General features: G+C 61.8%; 1 protein-coding gene across 1 annotated transcript; it reads left to right on the forward strand.

Annotated features, from left to right (window-relative positions):
• The first annotated feature begins 593 nt into the window (after positions 1–593).
• TMEM145 (transmembrane protein 145) lies at positions 594–27,115 on the forward strand. The gene is made up of 15 exons (XM_077841121.1): positions 594–725; positions 3,187–3,261; positions 3,354–3,431; positions 11,063–11,149; positions 12,571–12,672; positions 12,752–12,836; positions 13,644–13,715; positions 14,720–14,788; positions 15,078–15,158; positions 15,717–15,795; positions 16,032–16,125; positions 16,460–16,632; positions 17,058–17,178; positions 25,470–25,670; positions 26,921–27,115. The coding sequence occupies exons 1-15, from the start codon at positions 594–596 to the stop codon at positions 27,113–27,115; spliced, it is 1,644 nt and encodes a 547-aa protein (XP_077697247.1).
• The last annotated feature ends 506 nt before the right edge of the window (positions 27,116–27,621 follow it).

The raw sequence follows: 27,621 nt of genomic DNA on the forward strand, positions 1-27,621 counted from the left end.
TGTAGCACAGGGCCAGTGGCTTCATGCCAGGGGCAGACATTTGGGTAAGGGGGGGAGCTGCAGATGCGGGTGTAGCTGGGTGCAGTGCCTGGGTGAGGGGAGGTGGGGTGATGGGGAGCAGTCCTGGGGGGCTTGGGTGCATGGGGGCGGCTAAGGGGCAGTCCTTTGGGGGGCCATTCTGCTCTGGAGAGGGCACCTTGTCTCTGCCGGGCAGGCATGTGCCCAGTATTGGGGGGCTGAATGTTGGGGGTACAGTCCCGGGGGGGTTGGGTGATGGGGGCATTGCCTGACTGTGGGGAGCAGTCTGGGGAGGGGCTGAGGGGCAGTCATTGGGTGCGGGGGGGCAGTCATTGAGTGGGGGGGCTGGGTGGGGGGCAGTCCCTGACTGGGGGGTGGGTGCGGGGGAGACTGGGGGGGCAGTCCCTGGGGGGGTTCCGGGGGGGCAGTCCCTGGGGGGCGGGGTGCCGGGGGGGGCCTGGGGGCAGTCCCTGCCAGCCAGGCTCTGCACCAGCCGGTATGGGGGGGACGGGGGGGCTGGGTCTTTAATCGGCAGCGCGCAGGGAGCGAGCCGGCGGCTGGACCGGGCGGCTGCCATGGAGCGGGGCCGGTCCCGGGGCCGGTCCGGACGGGCCCTGCGGCTCCTGGCCGACCTCCCGCTGCTCCTGCTGCTGCTGCCCGCGGGCTGCGGGGCCAAGTACGTGACCGGGAACATCAGCACCAAGGAGGTGGGTGCGGGACCGACCCGGGCCCGGCTCTCCCGCGCCCCGCCTCTGCGGGGACCGGGCCGACGGCCCCAGCCGGGGGCGGATCTTGCCCCCCGGGGCCTTTCCCCCCCCATTCACACAGCTGGGGGTGGAGGGGGGGCTCAGCGCCCACTGGGGCTGGTGCCTGGCGAGGGACCTGGCTGCGGTTAGGCGGGGAGGGGACTTCATTCAACCCCCCCGGCCCCATCACTGCATCAGGAACGGGGGGGGGCTATCTCGGCAGCGGGGGGCTCTCAGCAGAGCTGCCCCCAAATCCTGTCCCCAGCGCAGGGGGCTCAGGGCCCCCCTGGCCCGACCGGGGGAGTCACTGTTTATATTGCATGAAACAGTATTTTGCTGCTGCTCTGTTTGGCCGGGGGGAGCTGGGCCGCAGGGGGAGGCCGGGGGGGGGGGGGGTACTTGAGCCAGAGAGGGTATGGGGGGGCTAGAGGAAGGGGAGATGTGGGGGAGCAGGGCCAAAAGGGAGTTATGGAGGTGTGAGGTGGGGGGGAATGGGGACATGGGAGTTATGGGAATGGGGGGAGCGTGGGGGTTATAGGGGTGGGGAGCTATGGGGTGTGAGAGGCAATGGGGTATTATGGGAGGTGGGGGGATTATGGGGGTGCGAGGCAGTGAGGGGGTTGGGAGGCTGAAGTGGGGGTGAGGTGGTGGGTTATTATGGGGGGCAGGGTATATGAGGGTGCAAGGCAGTGGGGGGGCTGAGGCGGGGTGGGGGCAGTGGGGGGTTGAGGAGGCTATCGTGGGTGAGTTGGTGGGGTACTATGGGGTGCAAGGCGGGGGCTGAGGCAGGGGGTGAGGAGGTGGGGTACTATGGGGTGCAAGGCAGGGGGCTGAGGCGGGGGGTGAGGAGGATATAGGGGGTGAGGTGGTGGGGTACTATGGGGTGCAAGGCAGGGGGCTGAGGCGGGGGGTGAGGAGGCTATTGGGGGTGAGGTGGTGGGGTACTATGGGGTGCAAGGCAGGGGGCTGAGGCGGGGGTGAGGTGGTAGGGTACTATGGGGTGCAAGGCAGGGGGCTGAGGTGGGGGTGAGGTGGTGGGGTACTATGGAGTGCAAGGCAGGGGGCTGAGGTGGCGGGTGAGGAGGCTATTGGGGGTGAGGTGGTGGGGTACTATGGGGTGCAAGGCAGGGGGCTGAGGCGGGGGTGAGGTGGTAGGGTACTATGGGGTGCAAGGCAGGGGGCTGAGGCGGGGTGAGGTGGTGGGGTACTATGGAGTGCAAGGCGGGGGCTGAGGCAGGGGGTGAGGTGGTAGGGTACTATGGGGTGCAAGGCAGGGGGCTGAGGCGGGGGTGAGGTGGTAGGGTACTATGGGGTGCAAGGCAGGGGGCTGAGGTGGGGGTGAGGTGGTGGGGTACTATGGAGTGCAAGGCAGGGGGCTGAGGCGGCGGGTGAGGAGGCTATTGGGGGTGAGGTGGTGGGGTACTATGGGGTGCAAGGCAGGGGGCTGAGGCGGGGGTGAGGTGGTAGGGTACTATGGGGTGCAAGGCAGGGGGCTGAGGCGGGGTGAGGTGGTGGGGTACTATGGGGTGCAAGGCAGGGGGGCTGAGGCGGGGGGTGAGGAGGATATGGGGGTGAGGTGGTGGGGTACTGTGGGGTGCAAGGCAGGGGGCTGAGGTGGGGGGTTGGGGAGGCTATCGGGGGCTGGAGTGGGGGGGTACTATGGGGTGCAAGGCAATGCGGGGGCTGGGGTGGGGGTGGCCGTGTGGCCGATGGGATCCCCACCCCCAATTCCCGGATTATTCGTATTTTCTTTGCCTTCTTCAGCCTGCGGCGCGGTTGCCGTGGAAACCTGGAGCATGAGAACGAGAGGGGGTTGGGGGGGCAGCATAGCCGGGTCAAAACCAACCCCCCATGGCCCACATCCTGGGACCCCCCTAGCCCATCAGTCCCTGAGTCCCCCCCCCCGGTCCCCATCCCCTAGGAGCCCCCACCCCGGTCACTCCCTGTACCCCTTATCCCCATCCTGCGCACCCCGAGGCTGCCTGCCCCCAATGGTCCTGTGGTCTAGAATGGCCTGTGCTGGGGGGGGGTGGGGGGAGAAGGCCTGGTCGTCATGGTGATGATATTGTCCTACTAAGCTGCACCTTGGTGACATGATCCTGTACTGGGTGTCGGGTGACAGAGATTGGGTGGGGGAGGCAGCTAGGACTCCTGGGTTCTACCAGGCTCTGGGAGGGGAGTGGGGTCTAGTGGTTAGAGCGGGGGGGTGGGTGGGGCTGGGAGCTCGGACTCCTGGGTTCTGGCCCCAGCTCTGGGAAGGAAGTGGAGTCCAGAGGAGTAGAGAGGGGAGCAGGGGGCTAGGAGCCAGGACTTCTGGGTTCTATGACCTTGGGTGAGACCTTCCGCCTTTGCTTGTAGGGGGTGTGCATTGGCCCTTCCCTGCCACCCCCCCCCCGTATCAGGCCTCTCCCTGTCTTCCCAGGACTGGGTGTTCCTCACCCGATTCTGCTTCCTCTCTGACTATGGACGCCTGGATTTCCGGTTCCGCTACCCCGAGGTGAGTGCCGGTCCAGTCGCCCAGATGCCTGGGTCCCTGCTAAGCCTGACTCCCCTATTTACCAGCTGCTTTTCTCTGGTTCCCCCCTGCAGGCCAAGTGCTGTGAGAATATCCTGCTGTATTTTGATGACCCATCACAATGGCCGGCCGTCTATAAGCAGGGGAACAAGGTCAGAGGACAGGGGGTGCCTGGGCTGTTTTTTTTTGGGGGGTGTGTGTGTCTAGGGAGACCTTCCAGCCTTCTGCAAGGTGTGAAAACTAGAGAGATATCAAATGAACGTGGCACTGGGACTAAGTGGGAATTTTTTGTAATATTGGTATGAAGCCTCTGAGTGCCTCCTTTCCCCCCTGTGCAGCCCTGGTCCCTGGTCTGGGGGGGAGGGAGGAAGGTCTGTGTTTCGGGCAGGCTAACATGCAGGTGTGGGTGTCGCCCTGCTGTCTAGGCCTTAATCCCCATATCAGGAGAGCAGTGAGAAGACAACAGCAAATCCACTTGTCTGCACATGGACACCTGGCAACCAGGGACCTGGAGAGAGACAGACTTCCCAGCTCTCTGAAGGGTGCTGAGCCTCATCCCCCAGCTCGGGGACAAAGGCGTGGGGCCAGGAGGGGAGGTGGGAGCTAGGCACTGGCTGCCGGAGATCAGAGTGAGCAACAGAGCTTTGGGCTCTGGTTGACTGGGCCGGTTCTGCTGGAACGGTCACTGCTCTCTGCTAACGAAGCACATCCTGCCAGGGCTCCAGGCAGCTAATGAACCTGGCTGTGGGCCCGTGCTGGCTGGGAGTCCCTGCAGCCCCTGGCAGAGGGTGCGCTGCTCCCAGAGATGGTACAAGTTGCCCTTGGGGTCTGTCTCCCTGGGACTCCCTGACACTCCCTGCCTGGAGCTCACAGGGCGGAGCTGGGGGGCTGATGGCCCAGAGGTCCCATCAGAGGCGGTGAAGCAGGCGACCCCTACGGCGCCTTGCCCACTGACAGGCTTCTCTCAGAGCCTGTTCCAAAGCGGGGCTGTAGCCCCGGCCCTGTGCACCCGTGACAGGCGCACATGACATGGACGGAAAGCTGGATCTCAGATGATCTCAGCCTGTGATGGTGCATCCCGCGGGGGGCACAGGGGTTGGCTCTCGGCCCTGCACTAGTTCACGCTTGTATCAGTGACCTGGAAAAACTCTCACACTGAAGTTTTCAGATGACACAAAAATTGGGTGGTTGGTAATTAACGAAGCAGCCGGGCCACTGATGGAGTGCTGGTCTCCAGCAGACAGGAGGTGTTTGAATGCACACCTGTAACACCCATATAGCCAGGAACAAAGGGCGGAGGTGCAGAGTGCTTGCGGGAGTGGACTCGGGGCAGGTGCGTTCGGTCTGGCTGGGGGTTGTTCGGTTCCCTGGCTGTTGGTCTGGGTAAGTGGGCCCAGAGTGAGCAGGTGCCTTGCCAAAGGCTGTGAGGGGCTAGCACTTTGATCAGCCCGCTGTTCAAAATCTCCCAGGAGTGAAGGGGCACAGATGAGTGAAGCTGGAAGATTTGGTCATTTGCTAGGTGAACTCGAGAGCCGTGAACAGAGGCCGCTAACGGGAGCTTGGGAGGGAGAGTGGGAGGCAGGATCAGCCCTACCTGTGATCGAGATGGCCACGCAATGGACCGGCCATGTTCTCTTCCCTGCGTGAAGCCCACAGGGAGCCCCTGATGTGCTGGAGCACTGAGGGGTGGGCAGAGACGTGGATGAGACTCCGAGGCTGAGGAGCTCCCAGACAGCCAGGTTCAGGAGACCCCAGTGGCCCAGGCTGAAGGAAGAAGAGAGCTGGCCACCAAGGAGTTAGAGAGAGAGAGGAAGTCAGAGAGGCCTGGTGGGTTGTAGCCACGGCAGGCAGACGAGCAAGGGGCGGGAGCAGGCTGTGGGCCCCAGACGAACAGGACCAGGAAGAATTCCATGCAGCCAGAAGTTTCAAATCGATGCCAGGTCCTCAGCGTGGACTCTGCAGAAGACGCCTCTCGAGACACCTGTGGATGGCAGCTCAGCCCAATCTGTCAGAGTCAGACTTGCCCACGAAGGGTTCTCCAGCAGGCAGATGGTCCTTGTTGGGGCTTCCGTGCTCAGACCATGGAAAGAACGCTCTGCGAGGGACAGGTGGGCACCAGGGTGGAGCCTACCCAGAGACAGGAGACCTCACTCTGAGGTTGGGCAGGCTTCACTGGCGACGGGTTGTGCCGGCTCCTGAGACAGTGCGTGGCAGGGAATCTCGCAGGTAGGGGATGATGGTCCAAGTCATCTTCTTGGAGATCGTTCCTATCCCACAAGCAGAGGGAGACAGAGGATTGTGGACGCGAATCGTGGTGCAGGGTGGAGGGTTTTGGTTTGTGGCGCCTTTGTCCACTTTCTATGGGGAAAGGGGCTGTGTAGTCGGTCTGACCTCCACCTCAGCAGAAGGAGGGCCGAACTCCTCGGGGCCAGACTGGCCCTCGTAGTCAGGAGGGGGATAAATGAACAGCAAGAGGGCAGGGTGAAAAGCGGGAAGATCTGAGAACTTAGCTGCAAAGCAAGGTGTTAGGAACAGAGTTAGGGAACCAGAGGACAGGTTGTGATGAAGTGGGACTGTTCTTAATGTTTCCTCTGAATAGTATGGGGGTGCCTCAGTTTCCCCTGTGCAGTTCTTAAGTATCTAGGGCTCTGCAAGGATCATACACCCTTATCCCACCCCCTAGACACTTAAGAACTGCATAGGAGAAACTGAGGCACCCCCACACTATTCAGAGGAAACATTAAGAACAGTCCCGCTTCATCACAACAGGAAGAGAAGAAATTCTTTAATTGCCTGGACACTGGTGCTGGGAGCCTGGGTAACAAGCAAGAGGAATGGGAATTGCTGATTGATGAGCATAAATTTTGATTTAGTTGGTGTTGCTGAGACCTGGTTGGGTGATTGACAAGACTGGAATGTTCACATTGGTGGTTATAACCTAGGTAGGAAGGTTCGGGCGGGTGAAAGGGAAAGTGTTGGCACTTCTCAAAACCAGCATCACCTGTATCAACACTTGGAGTCCCCGTTGCGGGTGTGTCACTTACCTTCAATAAAGCCAATAACTCGCTGCTTTGCTGCGTGTAGGACTCGTTCTTCCAGAGCATTCCTGCTAGGCCTTTAGTGCCCAGAACACAGACGTTAGGAATTGTAGAAAATTGATAAGGGAAGCCAAGAGAGACAAGGAGAACTCTATGGCCAGCGAAGTTAAGGAAAATAAGGAGTTGAAATATATTAGGAACAAAAAGAAACCTGACATTGGTGTTAGTCCATTACTAGATGGAAATGGTACAATTAGCCGTAATAATGCAGAAAAGGCAGAAGTGTTCAATAAATATTTCTGCTCTGTATTGTGGGAAAAACATAAGAGTGGCCATACTCTGTCAGATCAAAGGTCCATCTAGCCCAGTGTCCTGTCTTCCGACAGTGGCCAGTGCCAAGTGCCCCAGAGGGAATGAACAGAACAGGGAATCATCCAGTGATCCGTCCCGTTGCCTATTCCTAGCTCCTGGCAAACAGAGGCCAGGGACACCATAGTCTCATCATGTGGTGATTGTTCCACTGGTATCCTCCTGTTGACTGGGTCACACGCGCCGACGTGACATTTACTGAGGACGTGTCTCGACATCCCAAATGGCTGATTCCTGGAGCAGCGAGGCTGGAACCACAAGACGAGAGGCCATTCCCAATTCACTCCTAAGTGGAGTGCAGGATCGGGTCCAAGAGGGCTGCTTGGTAGCCGTGACCATCATGTAAATAAATTTAGCATCCTCGTACGGCGGTGAGAAAACACCAAAGAAACCTCCCAGCAGCGTTTAACTTTAAAAAGAGGAACTACACAACACCGAGGAGGCTAGTTAGACAGACGTGGAAGAGAAGCCACCGGGGAAATGTCAGAGAGCAGCATGGAGGCTACTGAAAGACTCCGGCATAGAGGCTCTGGCGACAGGTCTCCCCGGAAGCAGAAAAGACCAGAGGAGGCCCAAGAGAATGGCCCCATGGCGACCGCAGAGTGGTGGAGGCCGTTAGAGGCAAAAAGGCACCCTGTAAAACGTGAGGAGATGGGAAGCAGCGCACGCACTGGCAAGTAAAATGTACCAGGCTAATGAGGCTGGCCAGGAAGGAATTTGAGAGGCAACTTGCAAAAGACGCAAATACGAACAGTAAATTTTTGTAAAGTGCATCAGAAGCAGGGAGGTTGCAAACAGGCCGTGGGGTGGCTGGCCTATCGAGGTGCCCAAGCAGTACTCAAGGAAGACAAGGCTGTTGCAGAGGAACTCACTAAATTCTTTGCATCAGTCTTCACTGCAGAGGACGTGAGGGAGATTCCCACACCTGAGCCATTCCTTTCAGGTGACAGATCTGAGGAACTGTCCCGGACTCAGGTGTCAGTAGAGGAGGTTTAGGAACAAATTGATAAACTAAACAGCAATAAGTCACCAGTGTAGTAGGAAGAGAACCTGAGAGATAAGCCCTTGTACCAGAGGCCTGAGCTAAAGCCATGGGCAAGCATTGCTGCTATAAAGCAAAGTGAGTGGAAGTCAGGCTGTGAGTGGTACCGGAGCACCCTGCGATCAGGCGGACCCGGAGCACCCCGAGATCAAGGATGGTACAAAACCGTTCCCTAAGGAACACACTGGCCCCTCCTAAAGCTCAGGGTGATGAATAGAGATGTTTTGATCAAACCAACACATACAAGCAGCTGGGTGATAACTAGCCAGGTCAGGGGGCCGTAACTAACTATGTCAGGGACCGTACGTGACTTGTTTGTATCAGGGTATAAAGCTGTATCTCAGAGGGGGTGTCTTTGTCCAGCCACGGGGGGCATGGAGACACCCACCACTGACTGACCTGCGTCCCTTATCACGGGCAGACGTGTCGTCGTCTCCTCGCAGAGTCTGCCAGGGGCTATTACAGTGCTTTGTCGACAATAGACCTGGCCTGGCGCCTTCGTTCGGATCCTGTGGTCATTGGGCGGGTCGCTCGAGGTCTGCTGTGCCGGCTGTCTGCGCAGAGCTGGGGCAGCACATGGGGAGAACACACACACGCAGCCGAACCTCTATGAACAACCAGGACCAGATGGTATCACCCAAGAATTCTGAAGGAAGTCAGATGTGAAATTGCAGGTCTACTAACTGTGGCATGTAAAATATCGCTTAAATCAGCCTCTGGACCAGATGACTGGCAGATAACTAATGTTACACTGTTTTGTTTTGTTTTTTAAAAAAGCTCCAGAGGTGATCCTGGCCATTACAGACCAGTAAGCCTGACTTCAGTACCAGGCAAACTGGTAGAAACTATAGTAAAGAAGAGAACTGTCAGACATAGAGATGAACATAATTTGTTGGGGAAGAGTCAACACGGCTTTTGTGAAGGGAAATCACGCCTCACCAATCTACTAGAATTCTCTGAGGGGTCAACAAGCGTGTGGACGAGGGGGATCCAGTGGCTATAGTGTACGTGGACTTTCAGAAATCCTTTGACAAGGTCCCTCAACAAAGGCTCTTAAGCAAACTAAGCAGTCGTGGGATAAGAGGGCAGGTCCTCTCATGGATGGGTAACTGGTTAAAAGACAGGAAACAAAGGGGAGGAAGAAATGGTCAGTTTTCACAATGGAACAAGGTAAATAGCAGGGTCACCCAGGGGTCTGTACTGGGCCCAGTCCTGTTCAGCATATTCATAAATGATCTGGGAAAAGGGGTAAACCGTGAGGCAGCAAAATCTGCAGATGATACAAGACTACTCAAGATAGTTAAGACCCAGGCAGACTGCAAAGAGCTACAAAATGATCTCACAAAACTGGGTGACTGGGCAACAAAATGGCAGATGAAATCCAATGTTGATAAATGCAAAGTAATGCACATTGAAAAACATAATCCCCCCCCCATACATATAAAATGATGGGGTCTAAATTCGCTGTTACCACTCAAGAAGGATCTTGGAGTCATTGTGGAGAGTTCTCTGAAAACATTCCACTCACTGTGCAGCAGCTGTCAAAAAAGCAAACAATGTTGGGAACGATTAGGAAAGGGATAGAAAATAAGATAAAATATCATAATGCCACTGTACTAATCCATGGTACGCTCACGCCTGGAACACTGCTTGCAGATCTGAGCACCCGATCTCAAAACCGGAAGCAGTGGAACTGGGAAAGGTTCAGAAAAGGGCAAGAAAGATGATAGAGGGAAAGGAACGGCTTCCTCATGAAGAGAGATTAAAAAGATTAGGGCTGTTCATCTTAGAAAAGGGAGGACAAAGGGGGGATGTGACAGAGGTCTATAAAATCATGAATGGCATGGAGAAAATAAATAGGGAAGTCATGCAATACAAAAACAAGGGGTCACCCCATGAAATGAGTAGGCAGCAGGTTTAATACACACAAGAGGAAGTAGTTTTTCATCGAGTGCACAATTAACCTGTGGAGCTCATTGCTATGGGATGTTGTAAAGACCAAAAGTGTAACTGGGTTCAAAAAAGAATTAGATAAGTTCATGGAGGGTTGGTCCATCAGTTGCTATTAGCCAAGATGGTCAGGGATCCAACCCCATGCTCTGGGTGCCCCTAAGCCTCTGGCTGCCAGGACCTGGGAGTGGAAGAAGAGTAGATCCCTTGATAATTGCCCTGTTCTGTTCAATCCCCCTGAAACTCGTACAGGCCACTGTCGGAAACAGGATACTGAGCTAGATGGACCATGGCCTGAGCCAGTGTGGCAGCTGTTATGTTCTTATGATGTTAAACAGAAGCTACTAAAGTTAGACATGTTTAAATCAGGAGGTCCAGATAACTTGTATCCAAGAGTGTTCAAGGAGTTGGCTGAGGCATTTGCTGGACCATTAATGTTGATTTTTGTTTTCAGTCGGTCTTGGAGCCCTGGGGAAGTTCCAGACGACTGTAAGAAAGCAAATGTTGTGGCAATATTTTAAAAGGGTAAATGGGATGACCTAGGTAATTATAGGCATGCTGGCCTGACATTGATCCTGGACAAGATAATGGGGCGGCTGATATGGGACTCGAGTAATGAAGAACAAAAGGAGCGTAATATAATTGATGCAAATCCACAAGGGTTCATGGAAGATCGAGCCTGTCGAGCTAATCTGACATCTGTTGTGTGAGATGTACAAGTCTGGTGGATAAAGTTAACAGTGTTGACGTGATAGATCCTGTCAGGCATTCGACTTGGCACTGCACAAGGGTTGGATTAAAAAACCAGAATGATATAAAGCGAACCCAGCACTCGTTAGCTGGGTTAAAAATGGTCTCAAAACGTCACTTTCAGAGATTTGTCTTCACGCAGGTGGGTTTCCAGTGCCGCCTGCAGAGGTCGGTTCTTGGCCCTGCGCCAGTTCACATTTGTATCAGTGTCCTGGAAAAAAACCAACCCAGAATCCTCCCAGCTGCAGACAGCTAAAGATCTGGGGAGGGGTAAATACTGAAGAGGCAGGAGCGGGATCAGTCGGGTATTAACACAGCTACACCTCGATGTCCCGTGTAGGGCAGAGAACAGCGGCCGCAGGTGGGAGCTAGACCCACCCGGGCGGGAATAAGGCCTAGGGCAATTAACCCCCGTCGGGGGCAGGCTTTCAATCCAGCCGGTATGTTTCCCTGAGAGACCGAACCTATAGGCGGTCACACTAGATGGTCCCTTCTGGCCTTGGAGTCTATGACACCCCCCCCACACACACACGTTCATTAACGAGGAGGCGCTCGTTAGCAACTTTCTTCACTGCAGTGGGTTTCTGGGGGGCTGGGGATCTCCAGTGCTGATGCCTCTCCTCCCCCCCCCCAGGACTGCCTGATGAGAGAGTCTGTGATTCGGCCGGAAAACAACCAGGTTATTAACCTCACCACGCAGTACGCCTGGTCAGGGTGCCAGGTAAGGCCCCATAACCTCCCAGGATCCCCCACAGCCCCCCTCACACCGTACGCCTGCTCAGGGTGCCAGGTAAGGGCCCCATAACCTCCAGGGATCCCCCACAGCCCCCCTCACACCGTACGCCTGGTCAGGGTGCCAGGTAAGGGCCCCATAACCTCCCAGGGATCCCCCCACAGGCTCCCCCGCACTGTACGCCTGGTTGGGGTGCCAGGTAAGGGCCCCATAACCCCCAGGGATCCCCCCGCAGCCCCCCTCACACCATACACCTGGTTGGGGTGCCAGGTAAGGGCCCCATAACCTCCCAGGGTCCCCCCACAGCCCCCCTCACACCGTACGCCTGGTCAGGGTGCCAGGTAAGGGCCCCATAACCTCCCAGGTCCCCCCACAGCCTCCCTCACACTGTACGCCTGGTTGGGGTGCCAGGTAAGGGCCCCATAACCTCCCAGGGTCCCACCACAGGCTTCCCCGCACTGTACGCCTGGTTGAGGTGCCAGGTAAGGGCCCCATAACCCCCAGGGATCCCCCCGCAGCCCCCCTCACACCATACACCTGGTTGGGGTGCCAGGTAAGGGCCCCATAACCTCCCAGGGTCCCCCCACAGCCCCCCTCACACTGTACACCTGGTTGGGGTGCCAGGTAAGGGCCCCATAACCTCCCAGGGTCCCTCCACAGGCTCCCCCGCACTGTACGCCTGGTTGAGGTGCCAGGTAAGGGCCCCATAACCCCCAGGGATCCCCCCGCAGCCCCCCTCACACCATACACCTGGTTGGGGTGCCAGGTAAGGGCCCCATAACCTCCCAGGGTCCCCCCACAGCCCCCTCACACCGTACGCCTGGTTGGGGTGCCAGGTAAGGGCCCCATAACCTCCCAGGTCCCCCCACAGCCCCCCTCACACTGTACGCCTGGTTGGGGTGCCAGGTAAGGGCCCCATAACCTCCCAGGGTCCCTCCACAGGCTCTCCCGCACTGTACGCCTGGTTGAGGTGCCAGGTAAGGCCCCATAACTCCCCAGGTTCCCCCTGCAGTTCCCCCCACCATAAGCCTGGTCAGGGTGCCAGGTAAGGCCCCGTAACCCCCCAGGGTCCCCCTGCAGCCCGTTCATGCAGTGGAGCAAGGGGGTAAGAAACTCCCCAATCCCAGACTTGGGTCTAGCTCAGCCCTGTGCCGGACCCCGACCAAGCGTCCCCCAGCAGCTCAGCCATAGGGCTGGACCCCGGACCCGGAGAGGCTCAGCCCAGGCCCCGGCCTCGGCGCGAGAGGAGGAACCTGTGGCTGCCAGCGCTTGTGGGAGGTGTCTGGCCTGACAGACCTGGGGGGACAGACTGGTGCACGGGTACCCACCCACTGGCTCTGCTGCCCCCTGCATCTCATCTCTCTGCCCCCTTCCCACCTGCCGGCCCGGTCCCCCCATCTCGCCCCCAGGTGCTGAGCCAGGACTCCGTGCGGTACCTGAGCTGTGCCAGCGGCCGGAGTTTCCGCTCGGTCCGCGAGCGCTGGTGGTACGTGGCCCTCAGCAAGTGCGGGGTGAGTTTGGCCGTGTCCCCCCACACAGCCCTCTAGCCATGCCCCCTCCCCGGCTGTGACCTCTGACCTCTCCCCGCAGGGCGATGGGCTGGAGCTGGAGTATGAGATGATCCTGACCAACGGCAAATCCTTCTGGACCCGGCACTTCTCTGCCGACGAGTTCGGTGGGCCCTCAGTCGGGGGTGGGGGTCAGCAGGAGAGGAGCTGGGGGGGCAGAGCTTGCTGCCCCCCCCAGGTCTGCCCCACTGGTTCCTTCTGCCCCTCCATGTCTCCTGCCCACGGAGTGGGGGGGGTCCAGCACTTCCAGCACTAACCCCTGTCGCGGGATATGCCAGGGCAGCGTTACCACCGCGGTTACCATCTCCCTGACGGTCTTTAAGCTGAAAGTGGGGCGGCCCAGAGGCCGGAGACCGTATGGTGGCCTTTGGGTTTAGGGCAGCGCGGCCTAGCAGCCAGAGTCAATGTAACCGCAGTGTGGGCCAATGGCCAGTACCCGGGGGGGAGGAAGGAAAGGGCCACCACAAGGGGGGCGGCGGCCCGGGTAGGGGGGCCCGGGCCCACCCAACTCCACTGGGCCTCGACCCAGGGCCCTGACAGTGATGGAGCGGACCCCCATGGGTCAGCCGGGAATCCCACCGGAACCCGCGGACCTGGCTCGGGTGGGAGGAACCGCTCGCGCCCCCTCCCTGGGTCACTGGCAGCCGTTTGGGAGCACCGGGGTCTCCAGGCTCCGATCTCCAGTCCGGCTCTCAGGGTCTCCAGCTCCCTGGGTTCTTCAGCTGCAGACCCCGCCCAGGGTCCTTCCCCTCCGGGGGTCAGCCCAGAATCAGCTGCCTGCTTGGGCTGCTCCCTTTTATACCATGCCCAGCACAGTTGAGGTGTGGGACTTATGCCGCCCGTCATGTGGAGTCAACCCTCTCTTGTCTGGGGTGGGGTATGCACACCCCGTCACCCCCTCCTCTCTCCCCCAGGAATCCTGGAGACAGACATCACCTTCCTCCTCATCTTTCTCCTTATCCTTCTCATCTCCTGCTACTTTGGCTGTGAGTGCTGGGGGCGCAGGGGAGGCTGGTTTGGGGAGGAGGGTGGGGGGGGTCAACGTGTCACGGAGTCCCTGGGCGATGCTCTGGAACTGCTCCCCATGAAGCCAGGCAGGACTCTGGGGAAGTCTCCTCTCGGGGAGCAGCCTGTCTGCAGGACACACAGCTCACCCGGCTTCCACCTTCCTGGGTCTGACCTCGGAGCATTCAGCATCCTCTGTCCCTCGGTGCGCTTCCCACAGTGAGTCCGCTCAGGTGTGTCCTGTGGGGGCCAAAGGGTCCTGCCCCCAACTCCGCAGTTGGACGGGACTCTCAGCCGGCCAGTAAAACAGAGGTTTATTAGACGACAGGAACATGGTCTAACACAGAGCTTGTAGGTGCAGAGACCAGGACCCCTCAGCTGGGTCCATTTTGGGGGGCAGTGAGCCAGACAACCCCGTCTGTCCTTCACTCCAGGTCCCAGCCAGCCCCAAACTGAAACTCCCTCCAGCCCCTCCTCCTCTGGGCTTTGTCCCTTTCCCAGGCCAGGAGGGCACCGGATTCCTTTGTTCTCCAACCCTTTAGCTCTCACCTTGCAGGGGGGAAGGGCCCAGGCCATCCGTGGCCAGGAGACAGAGTGTCGGCCATTTATGTACCCTGGCCCTTTGCTTTCCAACAATTACATCCCCTTATCCCACCCCCTAGATACTTAAGAACTGCCTAGGGGAAACTGAGGCACCCTACAGTATTCAGAGGAAATATTAAGAACGGTCCCACTTCGTCACACAATGTCTTTGTCCTGGGGGAGTGGGGGTGAGGGAGCTTTTGCTGGGGGCTTTAACTGGGGCTGGGGAGGGAAGATCAAGCCCTGAATTGGGGGCTCCTCCCAGCTGGTGGCTCGTTGTGATCTGGGATGACCCCCCGCAGGTGGAAGTGGGAGAGGGGAGGCCAAGGGAGGCACGTTGCAGGGGGGGAGAGCCACAGTCTGGGGGGAAGGTTTCTCGCTAAACCCCCGTCCCCCGCCTCAGATCTGCTCAAGGGACGCCAGCTGCTCCACACCACCTACAAAATGTTCATGACAGCGGCCGGCGTGGAGGGTGAGTCTGAGCTGGGGCTGCAGGTCGGGAGTGAGGGGCACTGGCAGAGCGGGGGGGACAGGGCTGGGCTAGGAGGGGGCTGCGGGTCGGGAGTGAGGGGCACTGGCAGGGCTGGGGGGGCAGGGTGGGGGAGCAGGGGGCTGCGGGTCGGGAGTGAAGGGCACGGCAGGGCTGTGGGGGCAGGGCTGGGGGAGCAGGGGGCTGCGGGTCGGGAGTGAGGGGCACCGCAGGGCTGGGGGTCGATGCCGGGTGGGGAGGGGGCTCCTCACTCACTGTCTCTCCCCCCCAGTGCTGAGCCTCCTCTTCTTCTGCATTTACTGGGGTCAATACGCCTGCGACGGTGTCGGGAACGGCAGTCTCAAGATCCTGGGTAGGTGCCGGGCGGGTCCTGCAGCCAGACTGGACGTGGCCCCGGGAAGGGAGGACTTGGCTGTGCCGGGGGAGCCGCGGTGGGAGAGACTGGGGGGCCATTGGGAGGCACCAGCTGCACACGACCCCCCGGCGATGCCAGAGGGGCTGGCGCTGTCCCAGGCTGTACCACTGGGGCCTGGAGCAGGGCAGGGAGGGGACCTCCCATCTGGGCTTGGGCTGGGGGCCACGCGGCTGGATCTGTGCCCGCTGGTGGGCTCTGCGATCCCTGCGCCCGGAGCTGAGCCCCCCGTGGCCCCCGCGCCTGGTGCTGAGCCCCCCACGACTGGTGCTGGCCCAGCACCCGGAGCTCCAGGAGCAAAAGGCCGGACGCGCCCCATGGTTAGTTGGGGGTTTCCCCCTCAGGAGTCCTTTCCCAGGGTAATGGGGCTCCATCCCGGTCCCTGGCCTGTGCTGTGGGTCGCGGGGTCCCATCTGGCCGGGGATGGAGACTGAGTGTGGCTGGGGGGATGTGGGGGGCTCATGCCCGGCCCCCAGCTCACCCCCCCTCTCTCCCCAGCCAAGCTGCTCTTCTCCGTCAGCTTCCTCGTCTTCCTGCTGATGCTAATCCTGCTGGGGAAGGGGTTCACCGTCACCAGGTACCGCCAGGCCCCGGCTCCCCCGGCTGCGCCCGGGGCTTAGGGGTGTGGGGGAGGTAGAAGTGGGGAGCAGTAATGGGGTGGGGGCAGTGAAGGGGGGCCGGTGGGGGGCAGGGAGGTGTGGGGGCAGTGAAGGGGGGCCGGTGGGGGGCAGGGAGGGGTGGGGGCAGAGAAGGGGGACCGGTGCGGAGCAGTGAGGGGTGGGGGTCCCAGCTCATGGTTCCCCCCCGCCCCAGGGGCCGGATCAGCCACACGGGCTCCATCAAGCTGTCGGTGTACATGACGCTCTACACCATCACCCATGTGGTCCTCTTCATCTACGAGGCGGAGGTGAGCCCCTCTGCAGGGACGCCCCTCACCCCAGGGACCCTCTCCCTGACCCCACCCCTGCACCCCCTCCAGGACTCCTCCCCAACCCAGGGACCCTCCCCCGAGCCTGTCCCCCTCTCCCTGGCACCCCCCCATCCCCCAGGATTTCCTCCTCCCCAGGCCCATCTCCCTGTAGCCCCCACCTTGGGCTTTAGCCCAGGATGGGATGGGGCCATGCCCCCTGAATGTCTCCCGTTAGCCCCACCCGAGAGCTCGGCCCCGGAGATTGGGGGTGCAGGGCGGAGCCCCACTCCCGTGCTGGGCCCTGGGGGTGCTGACCCAGGTGGGGGGGCAGTTCTTTGACCCAGCGCAGGTGCTGTACACGTATGAGTCGCCGGCCGGCTATGGGCTGATTGCGCTGCAGTTCCTGGCCTACGTCTGGTTCTGCTACGCCGTGCTCACCACCCTCAAGCAGTGCCCCGAGAAACAGCCCTTCTATGTCCCCTTCTTCGCCGCCTACACCCTCTGGTGAGTACCCGGCCCCCCTCCAGGGACCCCCGCAGCCCCCCAGGGACCCCCATACCCTGCACAGGGAGTCTGACACGCTTCAAACCAAACACGGGATGCGTGTTTGAGACCCTGCTTTACGCCATGAGGGCTCACTTTCAACCTTATAACTGTATACATGAAATGATAACCTACGGCCTCCCTATGACAAGATCCCTGTTACAGCCGTGCCCAGGGCATCAGGAGTCTGCCGAAGACCCCCGACATGACACACTGCATTGGGTACTGTACAGTCATTTTATAAAGATGAACATGGGGGTGCAGGGTGTTCCCCCGAGGTACAGAGTGTCACAGGGGGACCTGGGAAGGGGAAGGGGATAGGTTTTGGGGTAGGGGGACCTGGGGGAGGGGGAGTTCTGTCCACTCACCACCTTGCCCCCCTGCAGGTTCTTCGCGGTGCCGGTCACGGCGCTCATCGCCAACTTCGGCATCCCCCGCTGGGCCCGCGAGAAAATCGTCAACGGGATCCAGCTGGGGATTCACCTGTACGCGCATGCCGTGTTCCTGGTGAGACCCCCGTGCCCCCTGCCACCCCTGTGCCCCCTACCAGCCCCCCATACCTCCCATACCCCTGTATGCGCCGTGTTCCTGGTGAGACCCCCGTGCCCCCTGCCACCCCTGTGCCCCCTACCAGCCCCCCATACCTCCCATACCCCTGTATGCGCCGTGTTCCTGGTGAGACCCCCGTGCCCCCTGCCACCCCTGTGCCCCCTACCAGCCCCCCATACCTCCCATACCCCTGTATGCGCCGTGTTCCTGGTGAGACCCCCGTGCCCCCTGCCACCCCTGTGTCCCCTACCAGCCTCCCCATACCTCCCATACCCCTGTATGCGCCGTGTTCCTGGTGAGACCCCCGTGGTTCCCCCCAGGCCCCCTGTATGCGCACGCCGTGTTCCTGGTGAGCTCCCCATGCCCCCTGCCACCCCTGTGCCCCCCACCAGCCCCCCATACCTCCCATACCCCTGTATGCGCCGTGTACCTGGTGAGCTCCCCATGCCCCCTGCCACCCCTGTGCCCCCCACCAGCCCCCCATACCTCCCATACCCCTGTATGCGCCGTGTTCCTGGTGAGACCCCCGTGCCCCCTGCCACCCCTGTGCCCCCCACCAGCCCCCCATACCTCCCATACCCCTGTATGCGCCGTGTTCCTGGTGAGACCCCCGTGCCCCCTGCCACCCCTGTGCCCCCTACCAGCCCCCCATACCTCCCATACCCCTGTATGCGCCGTGTTCCTGGTGAGACCCCCGTGGTTCCCGCCAGGCCCCCAGGCCCCCTGTATGCGCACGCCGTGTTCCTGGTGAGCTCCCCATGCCCCCTGCCACCTCTGTGCCCCCCACCAACCCCCCATACCTCCCATACCCCTGTATGCACCGTGTTCCTGGTGAGCTCCCCATGCCCCCTGCCACCCCTGTGCCCCCCACCAGCCCCCCATACCTCCCATACCCCTGTATGCGCCGTGTTCCTGGTGAGCTCCCCATGCCCCCTGCCACCCCTGTGCCCCCCACCAGCCCCCCATACCTCCCATACCCCTGTATGCGCCGTGTTCCTGGTGAGACCCCTGTGGTTCCCGCCAGGCCCCCAGGCCCCCTGTATGCGCACGCCGTGTTCCTGGTGAGCTCCCCGCGCCCGCTGCTGCCCCCCTGCCCCCTGTACGCGCACGCCGTGTTCTTCTTCGAGTGCTTGCTCCGGTCCATCCGTGTTCGGGGTGCGCTCGCCACGTGCCCCGGTGCCGGGAGTTTTCCCGGCTCTGCGCCCGCACAGCGCGGTGTAAGGGGCCCCCCCGGCTCCCCCCACCCTCGGTTCCTGCTTGCCAGCACTGCCGGTACGGGAACGTTCCCTGCTTCGGCAAAGCTCCTTGTCCAGATCGGTTTGGTGTGAGCTTCTCTCCTGTGCAGTTATTCCGGTTGTTAGATAGTTTCCCTTGGTTATTAGTCCCAGTCGGGCTTCAACCCCTGTGACCGCTGCAAGAAACCGATGAGCGACCCCCACAGCGGCGGCTTAAGGTGCTTGGGGGACGCCCACAGCAGTGACAAGTGCCGAATTTGTAGAAGTGTCCAGCCTCGGACGAGGAGAGAACGGGACGTTGGTCTCCGAGCGCTCCTGATGGAGTCGACAGTGACACGAGCACCGGGACCGCCCCGCCAGGACTCCGCACCGAGCACCGCGGCCTTGGTGCGGACTGCTCCGCCAGCTCCATCTTCGGACCGGCGTCCATCACCCCCCCCGCTCCCCGGCACTGGCTGCAAAGCGAAGGCCGGGCGGGGTCCATCTCCCATGTCCTGTGAAGGGAAGGAGAGAGGCAAAGCCCCGCGAGGGGCAGCTCGTCACCTCCCTGCGGGAGCTGGGGCCCACCCCAGGACGCGGCTGCTATCCCAGACAGCAGCTGGGGAGTCCGGCGCCTGGTGGGGCCGTCGACCCCAGAATCCCTGCAGGCGGCGCAGGACATTATGTCCCCACCGGTGCCGGCAGCAGCCCGGTCCAGGGGTGAGCCTGCCTTGGGACCCTTCCACCGGTCCCCCTCAGTGTGGCATCGCGGCTCGCCTCCCGGAGCCTCCGCCAACGCTCACCTACCCAGAGCCACCACGCCTCGGAAACGGGACAGCCAGCCCGGCGAAATCCCGGCGTCAGGCCCCGGACTCAGGGCATGGCTCATCTGGCTGCAGGCGCAGGGCACCGGTGGAATGGCGCAGGCCCACTGCGGTGCGCCCCTCCCCGAAACCCCGGCACCAAGAACACCGTAGCTGTTCCCCGTGGTCCCGTGAGGGAAGCTGGCAGTCCTGGGAACCTTGGTTGGTGCCCTCATGCCAGTCCCAGTCGCAGCTCCGGCGCTGGCATTGAAGGGACCGTGGTGAATCGTCGGCCTCAGCACTGTCCTGGGCCCCCAGACGTGGCCCTTCCTCATTGGGCTTGCAGAGGGCCAGGAGTCGCTACCAGCAGGACAGGGTTGGTCGTCGGAAGTACCGACCCCCCCATGGCACTGCACTCGTCCTGTGGCCCCAGGGCCGACGTCCCACCCTGGCATCCCTGGAATCCCCGGGGGTTTCCGCAGCCATCGCAGGGACACGGGAACCCGTTGGCCCCGGCCCCTCGCCTGCCTTTGGACATGGTTACAACTGTGCAACAGACCCGTCTGGTCGGCCCGATCTTGACGGAGGGTCCTGTTGAGCAGGTCTCAGGGGTGACAGAACCACCCGCACCTGCTCCCTCCTCCTCACCAGATAAGGCCATTACTGGGCCCCCGCCCATGGTCCCACGGGCCACGCCAGGGCCTTTTAAAGGGGTTTGGTGCAAACTGGGGCCTGGGGGCCGAGGAGCCGGAGGAGCCCTCAGGCCCCTTTTCGACGTGCTCAGCTCGGTGAGGCTGGCACTGCTGGTGCACGAAGGGGGGGTCAAATCACAGAATCGTTGGGGCAAACCCCCTCCTGCTTGCCCCCATTTCTGCGTGGGCAGAGCGCAAGGATGTGCCCACAAAGGGGTGAGAATACGTGTACACGCCGCCTGCCCCGAGCTCTTCGGGGGCCTCGGCCGTCGATGAGCGGGACAGGCAGGGCCAACCAGCAGCAGCTCCCAAAAATAAGGACGCAAAGAGGCTCGATTGATTCGGGAGGAAAGTTTGGCCACCCTCAGCTGGAGGTTCGAGGACAAATAATCATCAGGCCCTGCTTGGCCGCCATGATTTCAACACCTGGCAGGCTCTGGCCGAGGTCTCCGACTCGCTGCCGGAGGATCCCAGGAGCGAGTTCCAGGCGATCCTGGACGAGGGCAAAGCACGGGTGGGACCCAGCAGTGAGGGGAGCGGCTGGTTGCAGCCCTCTGGCCCCTCCCAGGGGTGCAGCTGTCAATGCGGGATGTCCCATTCGAAGGACAAGCCCTGTCTGCGGAGCTCACAGATACCGCACTACGGAGCTCGAAGGGCTCCCTGGCTACCTTGTGGACCCTCGGCCTCTACCCCGGGCCCGGCCAGGGAGCGGTTTAAACCACAGCAGCCACGGGGCTTCGGCAGCCAGCCCAGGCGGAGCCTGTCCGTCAAATGAGCAAAGGCGACGAGCGCCGTCAGAGCCAGCAGCCCTCAACCTCGGTGCGGTCCTGCTCCACCCGCTCCCAGCGGCTTCAAAGCGGCGTTTGGAGGGTGCGCTTGAGGGCAACCTTCCCGTCGGTGCCCTGGGTCCTGCTTCCCACCGATTCTCCAGCCGCCTGCCCCCTTCCCTCCTGGCCTGGGCCTGTCGGGCTGCACACCAGTGAGTCCTCAGTTCTGTGGCTCAGGGTTATTTATTTCTGCCCCCTGTCACGGAGTCCCCGGGCGATGCTCGGGACCTGCTCCCCACGAAGCCAGGCAGGACTCTGGGGAAGTCTCCTCTCAGGGAGCAGCCTGTCTGCAGGACACACAGCTCACCCGGCTCCACCTTCCTGGGTCTGACCTCGGAGCATTCAGCCTCCTCTGCCCCTCCCTGTGCTTCCCACAGCCAGTCTGCTCAGGCGGGGTCTTGGGGAAGCCAGAGGGTCCTGCCCCCCAATTCCGCAGTCAGACGTGACTCTCAGCCAGCCAGGAAAACAGAAGGTTTATTAGACGACAGGGACATGGTCTAACACAGAGCTTGTAGGTGCAGAGACCAGGACCCTCAACTGGGTCCATTTTGGGGGGCAGTGAGCCAGACAACCCCGTCTGCCCTTCACTCCATGTCCCCAGCCAGCCCCAAACTGAAACTCCCCCCAGCCCCTCCTCCTCTGGGCTTTGTCCCTTTCCCGGGCCAGGAGGTCACCTGATTCCTTTTTTCTCCAACCCTTCAGCTCTCACCTTGCAGGGGGAAGGCCCAGGCCATCAGTGGCCAGGAAACAGGGTGTCGGCCATTCTCTGTGTCCAGACCCTTGCACACACCTGCCCTCTAGGGCTCTGCAATGATCATACACCCTTACCCCACCCCCTAGATACTTAAGAACTGCCTAGGGGAAACTGAGGCACCCCCACACTATTCAGAGGAAACATTAAAAACAGTCCCACTTTGTCACACCCCCACCATCCTCCCTCTTCAGGGACCCCTCTCATGGGAGCCTGCTTTGGCAGGAGGTGCAGGGCCTTCTGCAGGCGGGAGCTCCTCTACCCCACAGGGGCAAGGGGTTTTACTCCCGTTCCTTTCTGATTCCAGCGGCCAAGGGGGGCTCAGACCCATCCTGGACCTGCGAGACCCCAGCAGGTATCTCAAGAGGTTCAAGTTGCACCTGGTCTCCCTGGCCGCCATCATCACCGCCCTGGCCCCGGGGACTGGTTCGCCGCCCTCGACTTGAAGGACGCGTATTTCTGCATAGCAGCATTTCACGGGCACAGACGCTTTCTGCGTTTCGCGATAGGCTCTGCTCACTGCCAGTGTGCACTGCTCCCGTTTGGGCTGGTGACGGCACCGAGGGGGTTTGCCAAGTGCCTGTTGGCGGCGGTGGCTTACCACAGACATCAGGACATTCACATTTATCCGTATCTCGATGACCGGCTGGTCAATGGCCCCTCCGGGTGGCAAGGCCAGGGTTATGTGGGAGTACTGCAGGCCACGTGCCCCGCCCTGGCCTGGTGATAAACGAGGAAAATGAACATTAGTTCTGGCACAGAGGACAGCGTTCACCTGTGCCAGAGCCTTCCTGCCACCCGCCAGGGTCCGGACGATGGTGGATCTCATCACCGGGCTCTCTGCGTTCCCCCTCCCCACAGCCCGGGTCTGCTGCCGGCTACCAGGCCACACGGCAGCGTGCACGTACGTCACTGGCCACGCGAGGCTCAGGCTGTGGCCCTCCAGCCGTGACTCTCAACCGTCTGTTCCCCGTCCAGAGATCACCTGGACAAGCTCATCACGATCCCACCACGGACATGTACCTCTCTGTGCTGGTGGAGTGACCCGAGTGCGGTCTTACGCGGAGCACCGTTCCACGCCCCTCCGTCTCCCTGCTTTCCGATGCCACCGACCTCGGCTGGGGGAGGCCTCGGCACGCCGCGGACCCAAGGGACGTGGTCCCCAGGGGAGCTGGCGTTACACATAGACGTCAGGGAGCTCTGGGCAGCCCAACTGGCCTGCGGGGTCTGCCTGCCGCCCCTGACGGGCAAGTGCTGCGGGTGAGGACGGACAACAGGGCTGCCATGTTCTACATCCACAGGCAAAGGGGAGCTCGCTCGTCAGCTCTGCCACGCAGTGCATCCGACCCACCTGGCGGCCTCGCAGCTCCCTGGCGTGCGGGACGCACCTCAGCAGGTCCCTCTCTCAGCACGAGTGGTCGCTCCATCCGGAGGTCGCCCGGACGCTCGTCCAGAGGTGGGGAGTCCCCGAGGGGACTCGTTTGCCACCGGAGGGAACAGGAAGTGTCATCAGCTCTGCTCCCTGCAGGGCCTTGCAAAGGTTTCCTCTCGGATGCCTTTCTCCTGTCGTGGTCGGGGGACCTGGTGTCCACGTTCCCGCCCATCCCGCTCGGCTAGGTCCTGTCAAAGATCAAGAGGGACAGAGCACAGGTCGTCATGGTTGCCCCGGCATGGCCGTGCCCACGCTGCTTCGGCGCGCTGATGGATCTGGCAGTAGCCGTCCCCGGTCACTGCCCAGCTGCCCAGACCTCCTGTCGCAGGATCACGGCCGTTTCCTGCACCCAAACCTCGCCTCCCTCCGCCTCGCGGCGTGCACGCTTCGTGGCTGAACCCAGAGGAACGGACCTGCTCTAGGGAGGGGCAGGTCCCCCGGGAGAGTAGAAAGCCTTCCCCTCAAGAGACTTGCCTGGCGGAGTCCACGAGGTTCTCCCCCACGCACCCATCCTAGACTGCCTGCTCCACCCAAAGAACCAGGGCCTAGCCCTGTCTTCCATCGAGGTTGGTCTAGTGGCCATCTCGGCCTTTCACCCATGCGTCCGGGGAAATCGGAAATGTTCTCCCACGAGAGGTCGGTCCGGTTCCTACAGGGCCTACAGACGCTCTTCCCAGTGGTTCGGAACCTGGTCCCTCAACGGGACCTCGCTCTGGTCCTCGCCATCTCACAGGCCTCCCAGCCTAGGGCCTCCAGATGTCGTGGGACGTCGCCTTCCCTGTGGCAGTGACGTCAGGAGACGAGAGCCAGAGCTGAAACCAGGACCTCGGAGCTGCTGTATACGCTGTTCTGCAAGGACACGGAGCAGCTGCGACCCCACCCGGCCTCCTGCCAAAGGAGGTGCCCTCTCGCCACGCCAGCCAGGACGTCCTCCTGCCGGTGTTCTGTCCCAGCCACGCTCGCAGGCTGAGGAGAGGCGGCTGGACGCCCGTCACGCCCTGGCGTGTACCAAGCCCTTCCGCAGGCCGACCCAGCTCTTCATGTCGACAGCGGGCGGGAGGAAGGGGCTCCCGGCGTCCTCGCAGAGGATCTCCAACTGGATCACCTCCTGCATCCGGACCCGTTATGGGCAGGCCCGGGTCCAGCCGCCGCCGTCGGTGAAAGGCCACTCGACCAGAGCGCAAGCGTCCTTGGGGGCCTCCTTGGCGCATGTCCCCATCCAGGACGTTGGCAGGGTCGCGACGTGGTCCTTGGTTCGCACGTTCCCGGTGCATTACGCCGTCACCCAGCAGGCCAGGGCCCACGCTGGGCGCGGCAGAGGTGTGTTGTAATCCACACGTCCATGAGCTCCTACCCACCGTGGTGGCCCTGCTTGGGAGGCAGCTAACCCGGAATGGAAATGAGCGAGCACGGGGGAAAGTTACCTGTTCCGTGCCTGGTGTCCTTCGCGATGCTGCTCACATCCATTCCACAACCCGCCCGCCTGCCCTGCTGTCAGAGTTCCCGGCAAGAAAGAACCGAGGGTGGGGGGAGCCGACGGGGCCCCTTGTACTCCGCCATGCGGGCGCTGTTCCAGAGGGTGCCAGAGCTGGTCCCCGACGGACACCGCGGAGAGAAAAACGTCTGGCCCCGGGGTCAGCGGTGAGCGCACCCCGAACACAGAGTGGACGTGAGCGATGCATCTCGCAGAACACCGGGTACGGAACAGGTAAGTGTCTTTCCCTGGTGAGCCCCCCCGCCCCAGCATGCTCCAGGTTCCGACTGGCGGAGGGCGGGGGCTTTGCCGTGCTCCCCAGCACTGACCCCTTGTCATGGAGTCCCCGGGCGATGCTCGGGTACTGCTCCCCACGAAGCCAGGCAAGACTCTAGGGGAGTCTCCTCTCTGGGAGCAGCCTGTCTGCAGGACACACAGCTCACCCGGCTCCGCCTTCCTGGGTCTGACCTCGGAGCATTCAGCCTCCTCTGCCCCTCCCTGCGCGTCCCACAGCGAGTCTGCCCGGGCGGGGTCCTGGGGGGGCCAGAGGGTCCTGCCCCCCAACTCCGCAGTCAGACGGGACTCTCAGCCAGCCAGTAAAACAGAGGTTTATTAGACGACAGGAACATGGTCTAACACAGAGCGTGTAGGTGCAGAGAACAGGACCCCTCATCTGGGTCCATTTTGGGGGGCAGTGAGCCAGACAACCCCGTCTGCCCTTCACTCCATGTCCCAGCCAGCCCCCAACTGAAACTCCCTCCAGCCCCTCCTCCTCTGGGCTTTGTTCCTTTCCCAGGCCAGGAGGTCACCGGATTCCTTTTTTCTCCAACCCTTTAGCTCTCACCTTGCAGGGGGGAAGGGCCCAGGCCATCAGTGGCCAGGAGTCAGAGTGTCAGCCATTTATGTACCCTGGCCCTTTGCTCTCCAACAATTACACCCCCTTATCCCACCACCTAGAGACTTACGAACTGCATATGGGAAACTGAGGCACCCTACTGTATTCAGAGGAAACATTAAGAACAGTCCCACTTCATCATACCCCTCCTCCCCCCACAGATCATGACACGCCCCTCGGCGGCCAACAAGAACTTCCCGTACCACGTGCGCACCTCACAGATCGGCATCGTGGAGGAGGGGGCGCCTGGCACCAAGTTCCCCCACCACGTCTACGGCAACGTGACCTTCATCAGCGACTCCGTCCCCAACTTCACCGAGCTCTTCTCCATCCCCCAGGGCCCGGTGGGGGGCACCGCCAACGTGAGAGATGGGGCTGGGCAAACAGCCCCCGCCCTGCTTGTCCCTCTCCCTGTCTACCTGGCCCCCAGCCCCAGGGGTCCCTGGATAACCAGTCCCACCTTGGGGGGGGTCCCTAGATAACCTGCCCTAAACCAGGGGTCCTGTGCAAACAGCCCCTGTCCCTGTCTGCCCAGCCCCCTACCCTGGGGGTCCCTGTCTACCTGGCCCGCTGCCCCGCCCCGGGGGTCCCTGGATAACTGGCCGCGCCCCAGGGGGTCCCCAGATAACTTGCCCCAAACCAGGGGTCCTGTGCAGGGCGTCCCTGGATAACTGGCCCTCTGCCCTGTCCCAGAGGGGCCGCATCCTGGTGCTGGGCGAGGGGTGCCCCCATCACGGGGTTGCAGGCTCAGGGCTCTGGATCGGCTCCGGATGAGGCTCATGCAGGACTCTGGGGCAGCATCTCCCCTCAGGGCCACTGTCACCAGGGCCAGGAGCCTGCCCGGCTTCGGGGCCTCCTGGGTCCGACCACGGAGCATTCAGCCCCCTGGTCGCCCCGGGTTATTAGTTGGGGGGAACCCTGCGTAGAACAGAGCTTGTGACCAGGGACCTGCAGCAAAGTCCAGCCGGGGGGCGGGGGCAGGAATCCAGAGCCCTGGGCTCCAACCCCCCAACCCCAAGCCAGGAGCCTGACCAGTTTCCCCCAGCCCAGCCTCCCACCCCTTATGGCCCCCCCTCCTCCTTTGTCCCTTTCCCAGGCAAAAGGTCAGCCGGTCTCTTTGTTCCCAACACCTGGTGGGGGGGGTCGGTTGCTAGGTTACAGGGTGTCCACCATTCTCTGTGCCCCAGGTATTTACACCTGCCCTCCAGGGGTCTCCGCAGGGTCACACACCTGTATCTCCCCCTCTCCCGCCCAGATACATAAGCAATACATGGGGAAACTGAGGCACACACAAAGTATTCAGAGAAAACATTAAAAACATTCACAGTTTGTCACACCCCTGTAAAGCCAGCCCCCTGCCCCGCCCCAGAGGGGCCCCTGGTAGCCAGCCCCCTGCCCCGCCCCAGAGGGGTCCCCATTAACCTGCCCCGCCCCAGCGGGGCTCCATCCCAGTACTGGCCGAGGGGTCCCTGTATAACCAGCCTCTGCCCTGCCCCAGAGGGGTCCCCGTTAACCTGCCCTGCCCCAGAGGGGCCGCGTCCCGGCGCCAAGGGAGGGGTCCCCGTATACCCAGGCTTGCGCCCCGGCCCTGACCCCTCGGCTCTGCCTGCAGGCGCGTGAGCAGGTGGAGGAGACGCCGGCGGAGCGGACGACGTCAGAGCTCAGCAGGCCCCATGTGCTGCTGAAACCCCCCCCGGGGGGCGAGAGCCAGCCCCCCCCGTACCAGCTACAGGCCCCCCAGCTGCACTCCCCGAACGGCTACACCGAGTACTTCAGCATGCACACGGGGGGCGCACGGCCCGTCTAGGGGCCCATCCCCCATAGTCTGCCCCCAGCCCCCCTCCCGCTGCAGACTGAGGGGGCCGGACCGCTACAGGCCGCCCCCATCCATGTAACCCCTTCCTCTTGGGTAGCTCCTTCACGCCTCCCTCATGGCCCCCAGCCTCCTGCCCCAGTGACCCTACGGGGGCCCCCCAGCACGGCTGCCCCCGGCGCACTGATGGGGCTGGAGCAGGGGGGGTGAGTAGCCTCCCATGGGAGCGTCCCAGCTCCCCTTCACCCCACAGTGTGGGGGGCCTGGGGGCTGGGACTGAATGAACATGGGGGTTGACCCCCACAACAGGGCTAGGAGCCCTCTCTCCCCCGCCATGAGCATCGGCTGGGGACCCAACCCCTGCCCAAGCCTCCCCTGGCGCCTATCGAGTGTGTGGGGGGGCAGTGCTCTTGTTCCCATTCCCCCCATACCCAGGCTGCCTGTCCTCCCACCCCGGTCAACCCCTCCCCCAGCTCCCTGTGCCCCCCAAGGACATTGCC

This window comes from Eretmochelys imbricata, chromosome 24, assembly GCF_965152235.1.
Source record: "Eretmochelys imbricata isolate rEreImb1 chromosome 24, rEreImb1.hap1, whole genome shotgun sequence".
Classification (NCBI taxonomy): domain Eukaryota; kingdom Metazoa; phylum Chordata; order Testudines; family Cheloniidae; genus Eretmochelys; species Eretmochelys imbricata.